This window comes from Cupressus sempervirens, chromosome 5 (assembly GCF_028749045.1).
Source record: "Cupressus sempervirens isolate cs-2001-9-10 chromosome 5, ASM2874904v1, whole genome shotgun sequence".
Classification (NCBI taxonomy): Eukaryota; Viridiplantae; Streptophyta; class Pinopsida; order Cupressales; family Cupressaceae; genus Cupressus; species Cupressus sempervirens.
This window is the reverse complement of record NC_143122.1, coordinates 993,452,904-993,468,244: the sequence shown is the minus strand read 5'-3', so window position 1 is coordinate 993,468,244 and position 15,341 is coordinate 993,452,904. Positions and strand designations below refer to the sequence as shown.

At 32.1% G+C, this 15,341-nt stretch overlaps 1 protein-coding gene across 1 annotated transcript; it reads left to right on the top strand.

Annotated features, from left to right (window-relative positions):
- Window positions 1-556: 556 nt before the first annotated feature.
- LOC149559263 (taxane 1-beta-hydroxylase-like) lies at window positions 557-3,524 on the top strand. The gene is made up of 3 exons (XM_089828386.1): window positions 557-1,571; window positions 2,914-3,101; window positions 3,216-3,524. The coding sequence occupies exons 1-3, from the start codon at window positions 557-559 to the stop codon at window positions 3,522-3,524; spliced, it is 1,512 nt and encodes a 503-aa protein (XP_089684512.1).
- The last annotated feature ends 11,817 nt before the right edge of the window (window positions 3,525-15,341 follow it).

The following is a 15,341-nucleotide window of genomic DNA, read 5'->3' as shown; positions in this document are numbered from 1 at the left end:
ACTTATATATGAAATGTGTATCCCTTTATAACATATACATTCATTAAGTTTAATAAAAAAATAAAATAGATTATTTCTTAATTTTTTTAATGTGGAATGAAGAAGGATAATATAAAGAATACATTTTGAAATATTCTATTATTGACAATGATGTTAATTTATAAGTAAAGTTGAAAGATTCTTAAAAAGCTCACTAAAAAATCTCACAAATTTATTGAAATTCAAAATTATAGATTGAACATGATTGTTAATAATACCTATCCACTTCCCAGTACAACTCATGAAATTTGTTTAAGTAGGTATTTGGTAAAATCCAAAATCAATGTTATGAGAATCATAGGTGGAATCTCCTGCTTGAAATGTTTTTCAAATCGAGAAGCCACTACTAAAGCATCATCGGCGGAATCTCCACCTGGGAACAATTTTCAAATGGAAAATAATTCGTTAGCCATTATTAAATACTTTAGAAGCCATTATCAAGTACTTGGTGTTAAAGGCTTCCATTCATCCTTTCTTCAATCAAATGCAAGCTGATCACCAACTTCAATCTGCCCAAATGGATACCTTCAATTCTCTAGCGATCACAGCCATAGACATGATCCATTTCATTCAGCAGCTCTTTTCTTCCATTGAAATTCTTTTGATTATTCTCTCCACCATTGTTCTAATTGCTCTTGTTTACCTTCACAAATCTCAAAACCAGTCCTCCCTAAAACTCCCACCTGGCAAATTAGGTTTCCCTCTGATTGGAGAGACATTACAGTTCTTGAACTCGCTTCGGTCAGAAACACCACAGCAGTTTTTCGCAGAGAGAGAGAAGAAATTCGGGCCAGTTTTCAAGACGAGTATAAGTGGGCATCCCACGGTAGTACTGTGTGGGCCGGGTGGAAACGGTGTGATTCTATCAAACGAGGGGAAGTTGGTAGAGACATCATGGCCAGAATCATCAATGAGTCTGTTTGGGAAGCATTCAATCGGGTGCAAACATGGAGAGGAGCACCGCAACACACGCTCTGCACTCTCTCGATTTCTGGGTCCTCAAGCGTTGCAGAAATATGTGCCCAAAATGGGTCTTGAAATCCAACGCCATATCAATGAAAAATGGGTGGGAAAAGCCCAAGTGAAGATGGTTCCTCTGGTGAGGGAGCTCGTCTTAGCAATTGGAACTGCTTTGTTTTTCGATTCATGTCATGAGAGCGAGGCAAAACAGGTTTATCATCTTTTGAAGACTGTGATTGTGGGTAGTATGTCTTTTCCTCTCAACTTTCCAGGAACTCGGTATCGCAGAGCTCTTGAAGCACGCTCCAAGATTGATGGAATTATGTCTTCTTTGATAGAGAAACGAAGAACCAGATTGCTGAGTTCAGGAATGGGGTCTAGTGATGATGACGATCTGCTGTCCATCTTGATTACATTCAGAGATGAAAGGGGGAGGTCGTTCACAGAGAAGGAGATTGTTGATAACTTTATTGTAATACTTCATGCATCATATGAGACTACAGTGTCCACCATCACACTGTTATTTAAACTCTTGTCCTCCAATCCAGACTGCTATGGAAAAGTGGTTCAAGGTATGTCAAAGACCCTGCTTTTTTATTTTACTTGTTTAATTCTTGGAGCATTTGTAAAAGAGGACTGACAATCATAGTACTAGAGAGGGCCAATCTTAAACGTCACACACTAGACAAAAAATTAAGCTTGCAAAAATAAATCATTTATAAAAATAAGTCATTGTAAACCATAGATGGATGCTCTGTATCAAATAATATAAATATTGTCATTGAATAGTAGATATAAGACCTTTTTTTTAAAAAAAGAATAAGGAGTTTAGTGATGTAGTATTACTGAAGTGACCAATTTTTCAGCATAGAAAACCACGGTCTGCGCTCGACTGCCATCTAGTGTTAGATGATTATTTATTTCAATTGTATGCTAATTCTGGGGTTGGAAGTGTTCATTTTGCTTGCAGTCTATTTTGATATTTGATTTCATTTAGTTCATTTGTATTTGGTCAAATAGGTCAAAGATTAGAGTGGGCTATTTTTTTTTCAATGAGAAGTATTTGTTAATTTTAGAAGTGAGAATAGTAAGTTAGTTGAAAGAGTGGCCAAATCTCTTTTTACGACTGTACAGACATTAGTCCGAATTGATATTCTCCCATCTAATCATTCTTATTAGAAAAGAAAAGGAATCTGATTCTGGATTTGGTATTGTAGGAAGGGAAGTTTGAAACTATTTAGATAGGTTTCATCCATTGCTGTTTGGTCCGATCTTGTGCAGTGTCTTATACCCACCTCTTCCAAGTTAAATCTTTTGAAGTAAGTGTTTTCACTGGAACTATAAATCAAATATATGTAAAAGAAATGAACTAAAAAAAAAAATCATCTCTAGAAACAAACGAAGCATGTCCTTAGTAAAAATGGAAAATAGAAACTAGAAAAAGACGAAGAGAAGAAATCAAAGATCAGCCAAAGCTTTCCCTGGACCATGGAACCAAAAACTGAAAATGGAAGAACCTAAAATCAACAATTAATCTAACACGATCAGGAAAACTAAAAATACAAATCTCAAAGATTAAGGCATCAAATAATCTAAACATGTCAGGAGTTTAAAGCCCATTTATTCTTCAAAGGAAACTTAGTTAAAAGACTTCCAAGCTCATCATCAAATTCTCATTTTATACTGCACGATGAGAATCCCATTAAAGATTCTTGCACATCAATGTCTAATGTATTTAAATCATTCTATAAGAGTTGGACCGTTCTTAAAATAACCATAAATAACTATGATCAAAAAATTAGATAAAAATTTAGACTACAGCTTAATTTTTAGCTATTATAATTGCAATGGTAGAGTACAATGTAGAATTTTCACAGCAAATAAATGAAGTTTCATGCCATACATCTGTATCAGAACAAATGAAAATTCTTTCAAATAAAAAGGGTGGAGAAGAAATCAGCTGGAAAGATCTGAAGGAAATGAAATATACCTGGCAGACTGTACAAGAAACAATGCGCTTGTTTGCTCCAGGTTTTGGAGGATTTCGCAAGGCTACCACTGATATTCATTATGAGGGTTATATAATTCCAAAGGGATGGAAGGTAAGCTCATAACTTCCATTGAATATTCACCAAAATTTCCTGAAGATTTATGTTTTATGGTTGAAAATTCAGATATTTCTATGCAATGTAAACCCATTCTGATGGTTTGAACAGCTTTTATGGACAAGTTATAGTACGAATTTGAAAGAAGAATACTTTAGCGAGCCAGAGAGATTCATGCCTTCACGATTTGATGAGGAGGGTAGGAATATTGGCCCTTACACATTCTTACCGTTTTCAGCAGGCTTAAGAATTTGTCCAGGATGGGAATTTTCAAAGATAGAGGTGTTACTATTCATGCATCATTTTGTTAAGGCTTTTTCAAGGTACACACCAGATGATCCAAATGAAAAAGTATCAGGAGATCCATTTTCTCCTCTCCCACGTAATGGTTTTAATGTAAAACTATTTCCTAGATCATAAAATAGCCGACCGAGGCAGCCATAACACATCTGAGGGTCATTGAAGAACTGAGATAAAATTTCATGTTGTATCTTAATTGTACATGTTAAGATTTAATAAAATACCCTAACCTAATATGATGTCGTTGAAATGCATTCAATCATTGAAGTGGGCATTGATCAGATGCCTTCAACCTTTACGACACAATGCAAAGTGCAAATTAAAAATCCTCTGTCATTGTCCTTTTAACATGTGGCGAATTGACAATTTAAGAAGAGGGATTTTTGATGCCGGAAAGGAAATAGAAGAGGGTTTATCAGATATATTCTTGTCTAGTGCTCTGCAAAATCCGAGCTCATAGAGAAGGCCTCCAATGTGTTTGACAGGAAGCCCCAATGCAATACTGTCTTCTAGGATTTGTTACTTAAAATCTTCTTAATTTTTCATTGTAACATCTAACACAATGTTTAACTGTTTCTAGAGCTCAATACTCAAGTGTAGCTTTATTCTGAACATTACTTAGGATTTGCATTGAATCACAACATTTGTTGAAAGCTATTTTCCTTTTCTATGGTTGCATTCAACTTGCATGGGCTTTTCTTCTGTTAAAAGTTTTATAAATCTAAGTTCATTTTACTTAAAATTTCATTATTTTTGTGATAAGTCCTATATATTGTCACTATGTGATTAGTCCTTAACAAATATTTATTCTCTTTTCCACCATCTCAAGTGTCTTATATAATCACATGTATTAAACATTCAAATAAAATATTTAAAGTATATAGGAATATAAATTACAAGGCGAGAGTAATGGAGAGAAGTTTAAGAATTTAAAATATTGAAGTATTAAGAATAATAGACTTATTTTGATTATTTTTTGATGGGTAAAAGGTCGAAGGTAAAACTTTATTATTATTAATTAATAAAGTTTATACATGGTTCTTTTATTCAAAGGGACATTGAAAGGAAATAAATGAGTCAAGAAAACCTCCAATCTTATCCGACAATTTATGCCCATTCAAGATAAAAAAAATTAATATAAGGGCATTCCCCTATTTACAAAATTTATGAAATTTATAAGGACTATTCCTCAATTCACTCAATTTGAGCTTTTCCACTGTATGCTTTACTTTGTAGTTTCCTTTTGATCAATGTAGTGCTTGCCCCTAGGTCGCATTTTTGGTTATCATTGTCGAACTCTTTTAGGGCTAGTTTTATGTTGATTGTTAGTAGCATTATTTTGAAATTATTAGATATTGTGCTATGGATTCAGTTGATATGTGATGAGATTACTTAGACTGTACATTTCATATATGCATAATGATTATTACATTATTTTCAGTTATTGATTAGTTAGATGGTTTATTATCACATGTGTTTTCTTATGGATACTTACCCCATACTTGCATGTGTATGGTGTGTGTGTTTGTTCTTGGATGGCGTTTCTGATGTGGTTAAGGAAGGGAGTCGTAGTCACCTGCTAGTCAGGATCTACACGATGCACCACTTCTTGCCATTGCCTGTTTAGCTTAGTATATATTGTGCTTGTACATGCATGGTTTTTATGTAGGTTGCAGGTACCGGGTATCGACTTCTCTGAATTGCTAGGATGAGCATACCCTATCGCATTATCTCAATGGTAAGAGAGGCGAGATAAATTCTCAAGTCGAAATCCCAACCCTTTAAGCCATTTGTCCTAATTGAAAATTAGTACAAGTATCTGAGTTGAGTACCCTCTGAATGCGTCAAATGACGTAATTCGTGATATTAACCCTTTTGGTTTGATTTTGTATGTGTTTTTCTATAGTGGGTTTTTCGTATTTTATTTTATGAGTCTTTGGTGTATTTTCTATTAATGAAGCCTAATTAAAAGATTTAATTAATGGTTTAGTTTAATGGAAAATTAATATGGTATTTTAATATTAATTTAATTTAATTAATTGTGAAATTAATTAAATTTGAAGATAAAAGTTATAATTTTTAAAGTTGGAATGTGATTATATTTATTTAAGTTAATAAATATTTTAGCAATTAAGTTTCAAAAATGAATTTAAAAGTGGAAAAGATATAAAATTATTAAAAGATTCTAGATTCCATGATGTGTGCATGTGATTAAAATATAAATATATTAAGATAAAACTCGTGGAGTTGTTAAAGTTAGTGCATGAGATTTGAAAATTAATAAATTAAATCGAAAAGAATAAAGTGAATATTAAATAAATTAATGTGCATTATTTTAATATATAGGAGTTTGCGAATTCTTGGGAGTTGTCATGTAGACAACACAAGAGTTTGCACCCTAATTATGCACGTGTTGTCAACAACATAGGAGTTAGCACACAAATTAAGCACATGGTGTCTACAACCTTATGACTCATCTAGAGGGTTGGAAAAGACCCATGCTTAGCTGTCAACACCTTCTAGTTGTTTCTAGAGACATTCTAGATGCTTCCTGAGAGTTCTTTCTAATGAGGCACTCTTAGAAGCTTAGGGAGAGCATTTTGGAGCATGGTTGGAGGACCAGGAACGTGGGAGAAAGAAGGAGCTTGCTCTATGGATTCTGAGGAGAAGAGAATTAGCATCAGTATCCAGGTGCACTCGTGATGTTCGCATATTCCCTTTTTGCATGCTTTCTCTTCCTGTCTTCATCGTGTCTGCTAGATGACTGCTTGGATAATACTTGTGATGAATGTTTAATTCAGATTTGCATGTTGATTTTCTCCTTGTGCGAAGAAATCAATAGAGAGCTCAAGTAAGATTAACCCTAGTTCCAATTAAGAAAGAAATTAATTTTAAATCGAGTTTGGGTTCAAATTTAAATTGTGAAATTAGATTGACAAGGATTTAAATTTGAAAATGGAAAGAAGGTTGAAAAGGAAATTCTTAAGAATTAGAAAGCCCTTGTTATTTAAAAGTTATATATGTGTTCTCTTTTTAAATATATATAATCTGCACACACACACACACACACACACACATAGTTTTCCATATATATATATATATATATATATATATATATATATGTATATCTATATATATATGTATATATATATGTATAAATATATATATATATATGTATATATGTATATATGTATATGTATATGTATATATATACATATACATATATATATACATATATATATAGATATACATATATATATATATATATATATACATATATATATACATATACAGATATACATATACATATATACATATACAGATATACATATACATATATACATATACAGATATACATATATATATATATATATATATATATATATATATATATATATATATATATATATATATATATATATACTTGTTAAATCGCAGTTGAAAAAAAAATGCTTTAATGAAAACATTTTTAAAAAAAATGTGATATGGAAAAACGTTTTTGAAAAATGTTATTATAAAAAAAATTAAAATTAAAAACCTTTTGAGAGGGGTCCCCACGTAACTCCCCCCACCTATCTCACCCGGCGGCTCACGTATGCAGGTCTACATGATCGCAGAGTACCTACGTGACTGCAAGGTACCTGCGATCAGCAGGCCGTGCATATTTTAATGGGGCAACGATAATTTAAATCACCTTTTTAAGTTGTTTTAAGTTATTATGAATGTTAGGTTGTTAAATTTTTGGTTATAATTTATTATTATTTTAAATAATGATAATAATAGTTTATTAATAGTTGTTTAGAAATTTATTATTTTAAAATCAATAACAATAATAGTTTTATTTATGAATGAGTTTTAGTTTTATGTTAATGTTTAGTAACCAGTTTAATATTATAAAGTATTAATATTTCTTTATTATTTAAATAATAAATATTAATGAAGTATTGTTATTGAAGTAGTAATACATGTAATATAGTCTATTTTTAATAAATACAATTATTGTTGAGTTCTTAAAATAAGAATTTAGGTGGTTAATCATTGATTAATTTAATTGAAATTTAGTTTAATTAAATTTAATTAATGATGTATTTAGTTAAACGAAACTTGTAGAATTGTTATGATATTGTTGTTTGGACTGGAAATACCTATATATGAGCTGAATAAATAACTTGTCTTTAGAACATTTTAGAGAATTAATCTGATATTGTTAATCAAGTTATTATTAGATTTTTGATCTAGATATTAATGGAAATGAATATAGTTGATTTTTAATTTATGAAATTATTGTTAATTATTAATCAACTGATATTCATTGAGTTGTTAATGTATTATGTAATTAATTTAATTAATTATATAATTAATTAAATTACGTAATGAAGTTTTAATTGATATCGATTCTTCTAGCAAAGTTATGAAGTATTTACATCGAAGTTGATAAGTCTTATTCTAATGACTTGAATAATGACCTTAGGTATTCTAATGGTTGTTAGTAATGATTTAATCAAGAGACTTATGTTTTAGTGATATTTAATTAAGCTTTAATTAAGAACTATTAGAATGATATAGAGTCATGGATTGTGTACATTATTAATTAATTTAATTATATGATTTAATTAAGATTAATTAATAAAGCATGGCGTTAAAGTAAGTTTTAAAGACTAGTCAATTTTGGTTTTGTTTGGAGAAGTTGAATTAATGATAAGGAAGAGTTATTCAATTAGTAACATTGATCTTAGCAAAATAAAGTGAATGATTTTATTAAGTGTCAAATGATTTAATGAGTAAATATTTATCCTTCAGTTATTCTTAGAATGTAATTTTAAATAATGGAAGGATAATGTTTTTGAGGGAACAAACGGGTTGACTTATAGGTCAAATAATAAATCTTATATACTTGAAGTATACTTGCAAACAGAAACTAAAACCTCCATACTCAATTCAACTATGTAAATTTAGCAAACCAAAATATATGTTTGCATTGTGTTTTCTCTATGCTTCTTGTTTTGGGTTTTTGGGTTAACTAGTGTTGACCAGTTATAAGACGTCTACTAGAGGCTCAGGGGTTATGATTGTGATGTCATGATGATGTCTTTTGATTCGATCTTTATAAACCCAACCATGGTAATGTGATGATATGCTCTAAGAGATGTTTGTATTCACTATTTTTTATTACTCATCAGCCTTCTTGAGTGAAGCTAAGTTATATGTATCTGAGACACTTGGCCTAATCATTTTTGAGTCATCGATCAGTTATCCTTGGATTACTTTCCAGTCACCATGATGGGATTGAAATGTTGATTTATTTCTTGATGATGTCATGTTGTGACATGTTTTGACTCAATCATTTTGGAGTCTTCGATCAGTATGATTTTGAGATATATTTTGGTTATTGAGAACCAATGGATACTTTTGATTATCAGTGATACCTTCAGTTGCCAATAGAGAGCTGTTGTGGTCATGATTATCTATGGATGCTTTTCATATGCTCATGGAGATTTAATGCTCTTTTTATGGATTATTCTTTTGGTATTTCTTTCTAGTCACTTTTATAGGATTGTGGTGATTTTGTGATTTATGATTTCATGAGCTTAGGGTAGGTTATCTACTTGTAGTGTCAGGAAGTGGTTTGCAATGGGGCCTGGGGCCCTAAGTGGCTGCCAAGGTAACTCATTGTAAGTTGTTTTAATAAGTGAAAACATTTACACTAAATGGGGATTAAATGAACCTAATAAGATAATTGTTTTGTTCTTGCCCATGCCTTGAGTTCTAGTATAGACTAGGATGGGAGTAGAGAGAATTCTTGGTTGCGACCTTGCATTCCATAGTATGCCTTGTTAGTATGAGAGGATACTAGTGGCCACATAAGGATCAGTAGGGACCCTGGAGTCCTAAGCTAAGTGCCAGGGTAACTTCTACATAATTTATGCGATGACACTTGCCCACTTACAAAGTAGGTTCCCTACATGTCATTGTGTGTCTTTGGGATTAGATGTCGGTTTTGTGATTGGAACCTTTGAGTTAGTATACTTTTAGGATTCCTGGACTTAGAGAGTATTTATGCTATGTGATTTTGATAACCTGTTTGGGACTTGAGATTATCTCCTCAGTGCAGTGGGAGTGGACCATTTAGGTTCCACGTGGTTGGATGGTAGTACTTATCACTCTTATCATTTGAGATCCATCTAAGACACCATGGCTGATGCATTCTTGTTGGCATCTATCTTCATTATGTTCATGGATTATGATGGTGGACATGTATCCTCACATTGATGATTTGCATATGTTAGATGTTGTTATCTTATGCTTTACTTTGCATTTTAGATTACTTTCTACATATGATGTAGGATGTTTTAGGAGTGACATTCCTATTATGATAATACCAATGATCTCTTCAGTGACTTGGGATGTTACGCACAGAGGGATGGCTAGGATCCATGATGGTCTAATGATGCTATTTATGGTTGGGAGAAACTATGCACTTAGATATTTATGTTTGATATATGGTTATCTTTTATGATGATGTATCTTGTATGGTATGTGGTTTCATTTATGTTATTGCATCATGGATTAGAGTTAGTATGATGATGTACTTTATTTACATGGATGTATATTCTTTTAAGCCTTCCATACCCTGTGACATGTACAGTGGATGATTGAGCATTCGAAAATGTAATTTATGAACATTGGACTTTTCATTATTATTTCATGAGGCTGTGATGTTAGATGAATAGTTAAATTAGACGTGATTCAACGTTAAGGGATCTTTAAAGAATGTATCTGTTGGAAATATAGATGAAGTAACTGAGAGGGGAGGGGTGAATCAGTTACCACAAAAACAAGTCAAAAAATCCCTTAGATGTCTAAAATGCTTATTTACTGCTGATACTCGATAAATAGTGCAGAAATACTTTGACTTGGTAAGTTAACTAGTTACTGTTCATCTAGCATTCAAAGTTATTAATATGCATGCAAAGATTAACTAAATGAACACAAGAGACACAAGATTTAACGTGGAAACCCAATATGAAAAAAATCACCAATTAACTAGTCACCAATTTTCACTCTTCTGAAGTGAGCCTTGTTAGGAGCCAACCTTGTTAAAGGTTACAATACACACTATTAGGTGTGACCTTGTTAGAGGATTTAATCACCTTGTTAGGAGTGGCTTGGTTAGAGGTCTTTAGAATAATTCAAGTGAATTGTCACCTTGTTAGAGGATTTACAAAATGGTTGTTATACCAACTCTGTAAAGAGATTCTGAATTCACTGTTACAATGATAAGAAAGTGACAATGAAATGACCTGAACGATATGCAACTTATATTTTTCTGATTACAGATCCATGTTCTGCTTTTTTGAATCCTTATTGATCAAAGATGACTTTGTAGCACCTCCAGGATATCTAATCCTTCATCAGAATTCGCTCTTCCATTCACTTTTTCACACTCACACACACTATTCCACAACTTGAATATCTATATATATACCTTTCAGATTTATCAAGTCAGCTCAAATATAAGTTACGATAACAAAAAAAAATATCAGTTGGCTACATTAACTCCACGAAACAATCAAAATAATAAAATCCTTCGCTGGCCGACTTAGCTCGGTAATCTAGTGTTAACCAAGTGAAGTTCAATAAACACTACTTCAGAATGATTTCTAGTGTTAACCAAGTGAAGCTCGGTAAACACTACAAAAACTTGCAAAAGTCCTTTGGAGACCAAGTGAACTCAGTGAGCACTGACTTTCCTTTGCTGTCCTAGTGAACTCGGTGGAAGTTAACTTCTCGCCATATTTTATTCAATGACCGAGTGAGCTCGATAGACACTAGCTTTCCTTTGCTGACTGAGTGAGCTTGGTAGAAGCTAACTTTCCTTTGTTATGTTCAGGAACATTCGGTAGACACTGTAAACTGCTTTGCAGATCATCTGAGCTCGGTAGACTCTGTCTAATGACTGATATGACATTTGTGTAACATCAAAGATAATACACAATTAACAATTGTATCCAACAATATCCTGTTATGTATGTATGTTTATGTCTACTTTTAGTTGGATGTTGTTATTGCTTTTGCTACTATATTGTGAATGGTTTTACTTTCATGTTTAAAAAAAAAAAAATGCTACCAAACTTAAGGTTAAATCTTTGGATTCCTTGGTGGGGCATTACAATCAACTACACTTTTCCTTCTCTGACTTTATATTTGATTGTCCTTTTTTTGCCTACAAAAACTTTCCTCTTAACCAAGATCGTTGTTAGAAAAAATGAATAAAAGTATTATTATGTTTATTTGAATTAATTTAAGTTATCCATATGACATGTGAATCTTAATCTAAATGATATAGGAAACTTAGTCTAAATTCTTTTTATTTACTTCAAAGAGAAAGCTTCTTGGATATTTCCATTATGTTGGCTAAGTATTTTGATCATAACCTCACCCTCATTATCAAGTTGTAATATTTACATTGTATTGAATAAACCCATTGTAAACATTTATAGTTCATAACATATCATCAACAATTAGTTGTCTTATTCTACATTCTCATGATTAGTTGTATTGCTAAATTGTATTGAGGCCAATAAATATAACTTTTAGAATTATTTTGAAATGTAAAATAATTAGTGTTGTTGGTCCTATTAATATCTTACTCCATCATACATGACATTCTCATTGTTTTATCAATTACATTATGTCCTACCTAATTACCATGGTATCATTCATAATTACTCCTTTATCATTATAGCAAATTGAATTGACTTATTGTTTAACACCATTTTAGCCATTGATGGATTATCCATGTATTAGATAATATGACCAAGTTCCTATCATTCTTTAATGGTAATATTAATAATCCCATTGAATGTTGATCCATGTGTTAATATGACCCAATGATTTGTATGACTATATTATGATAATATTATTGATCTTTGATTATTATTTTAAGGTTATAAGTTTAGGATATGATGACTTAATTATTCATTAGGAGATAATCCTTACCATCTACTCCTTTGTTGGCTAATATATCCGCTTCTTTATTCCCTTCTCGATATATACATTTAATATTAATTTCTTCAAATTTATCAACTATCTTTAACTTGTATTCAAGTTTGGAATTTAATATCCAATTAGGAGTACTTCTTTTACTTTATGCATTTAGAATAATTTGTGAGTCCCCTTCTTCTCCTTAATGCAAGCTAAAGTTTATACCTTTGATCAAGGCCTCTAATTCTGCTAGATTATTAGAGAGAACCCCTAAGGGCTTGTCACATTTTATAATCCAATAAACTTTGTCAAAATGTATAATATATCTTAATCTAGTAGGGCTTGGATGACCTCTTGAGGTCTCATCAAAATAAAGTTTTTCTCAAGCTACTAGAGTGGGTTCCCATTTGCAATCCATTCCGGCTTAGTTATTTTATTTTGAATAGATCAAAGATGGGTTGATAAGCTTAAATTATTTTTTACATATTTTTGCATCCCACTCAGAGAAAGTACCTTCTTCCTTATGAGAATTTCTTAGGTTATTATTTTCTACCTCTATAATGCATGTTTCCACTTTACCGAGAAATGAGGTTAAATCCAAACTTTTGTTAGCAAAATTTATTCTATTTCTCTCCTTCCATATGTCCCATAGAAGTATGGATGGAGAAATTTTCAATAAATTATTGTTGTCCCTAGGATTCCCATGTTTTGGCCAATTATTTAGAAAATTCCTAAAGTTGATGGGAAAAGTTTTTATTCAGTTGAGCTTTTGACATAACCATTTACAACATTTTCTAGAAAAGGGGAATTGGAAGGAAAAGTTCTTAGCTATCTTAGATTAATTTTCACATAAATAATATCTTGAGGGCCCCTCAAATCCCATCATAGTAAGCCTATCAATAATTAGAATCCCCTTTTACAAAGTTTCCCAAAGAAAGATTCCTATCTTAGGAAGACAAACTACATCCTAGTAGACACCAAGGGGAATATTTATCTTATCTCATTGATGAGATTTAATTATAATTTAATATCCTTTTTGGATACTATATTTCCTAATCTTTGAGGCATCCCAGATTAAATTATTCCCCCTAGATTTGTAATTAACTTGTCTATTTTCAAGAAATCATTCATAAACTTATTTTTCCCAAGTTAACATATTTCTCTCTTCAATGGATTTCAATGGCTCAAGCCACAATAATGCTTCCCACTTTCCATCACCAAGAAATTGGATGCAAAGTGGGTTTGGACACATTAATGAGCTTCAAATGAAGCCAAACCTTCGAATGAAGGTACCTTAGGGCTTTGATTGAATCCCTTCTAGTATGGTCTTTGCTTGAAGCTTGACATGGCACATCGACTATTGGCTTTGATTGAAGCCTAGGGCTTCGACCAAAGCCTTGTAGATGGCAGCTTTTAAATTCCAATTTTGCCTACTATTTGTCATTTTTAGTTTGTCATTTTTTGTGTTGTGAATTAGTGGACATGGGGGCTTTGAGTGAAGTCAGTGATGTCATTGGTTGTAGCAACATCTCCATCTAACTTTTTTACTTCTTTCCAGCATTCAGGTATGTATTTTGTTCTTTTTTATATTTTTTAATAATATTTAATCATTTTTCTTGAGTTTTTAATTATTTTTAATGAATTTTTTGTTGTTTTTAATCAAATTTTAGATATTTTATATTGTATCTTAATTAGTTTTCAGTTTACATGTTATTGTAGTTAGTTTTATGTACATAAATTAGTATTTTTGATTGTGTATGATAGTTTTAAGCATAACAATAGTTAGCAAATATTGGAAAAACATAGTTGGAAAATATAATATGTTTAAAAAATGAAAAAATCTAGGTCTAGATAGAAAATGAAAAATGAAAAACTCTAGGTCTAGATAGAAAACGAGAAACAAAAATCTAGTACTACGTGGATAGAAAATATCAAAAAAATATAAATTGTAGTTGAAAAACCATAATTATTTAAACTATAGTTGAAAAAACATAGTTATCTAAACCATAGTTTAAAAACCATAGCTAAAACTCTAGTTGGAAAAAATAATAGTTTTAAAAAAGAAAAAATTATAGGACTAGATAGAAAATGAAAAAACAAAAATCTAGTTCTAGGTGGATAGAATTTAAACAAAAAATAATCTAACTCACTCTCTCTTTTCTCTTTCTTTCTCTGAGGACTCTCTCCTCACTCTCTATCTCCTTAAGTTTTCTCTAAGCTCTGCTCTTTGTCTCTCTTTTCTCACTCACCTCACTTGAATCTTTGACTCTCTCTCTCTGAATAGTTTCTCTCTCCTCACTCTCTCTCCTCTCACTTTCTCTCTCCTTACTCTCTCTTGTCTCCTATCCTCACTCTCTCTTTCCTCACTAACTTTCTCTTAAATCTCTCTCTCTCTCTCTCTCTCTCTCTCTCTCTCTCTCTCTCTCTCTCTCCTCTAAATTTCTCTCGAGCCTCACTATTGAGCTCTCCTCTCACTATCTCTCCTCTCACTTTCCCTCTCCTAAGTATCTCTTTCCTCTCCTAGCTCTCTCTCTCTCTCTCTCTCTCTCCCCACACTCTCTCTCCTCACTCACTTTGTCTTTAATCTCTCTCTCCTCTCCTTGTTCTTTCTTTTCCTTGCTCTCCCCTATCTCTCTCCTCTGAATTTCTCTCTCCTTACTATCAAGCTCTCCTCTCACTCTCTCTCCTTTCACTTTCCATCTCCTAAGAATCTCTCCTATCTCTCTCCTCTCACTCACTCTCCTCTCCTCCCTCACTTTCTCTCTCCTTTACACTCTCTCTCTTCTTCTCACTCTCTCATATCTCTCTCCTCTTACTCTCTCCCCTCACTATTGAGCTTTTCTCTCACTTTCCCTAACTATCTCTCTCCTATCTCTCTCCTCTCACTCACTCTCCTCTCCTCACTCTATCTCTCTCCTCACTAACCTTTGTTGGAAATATAAGAGGAGTAAT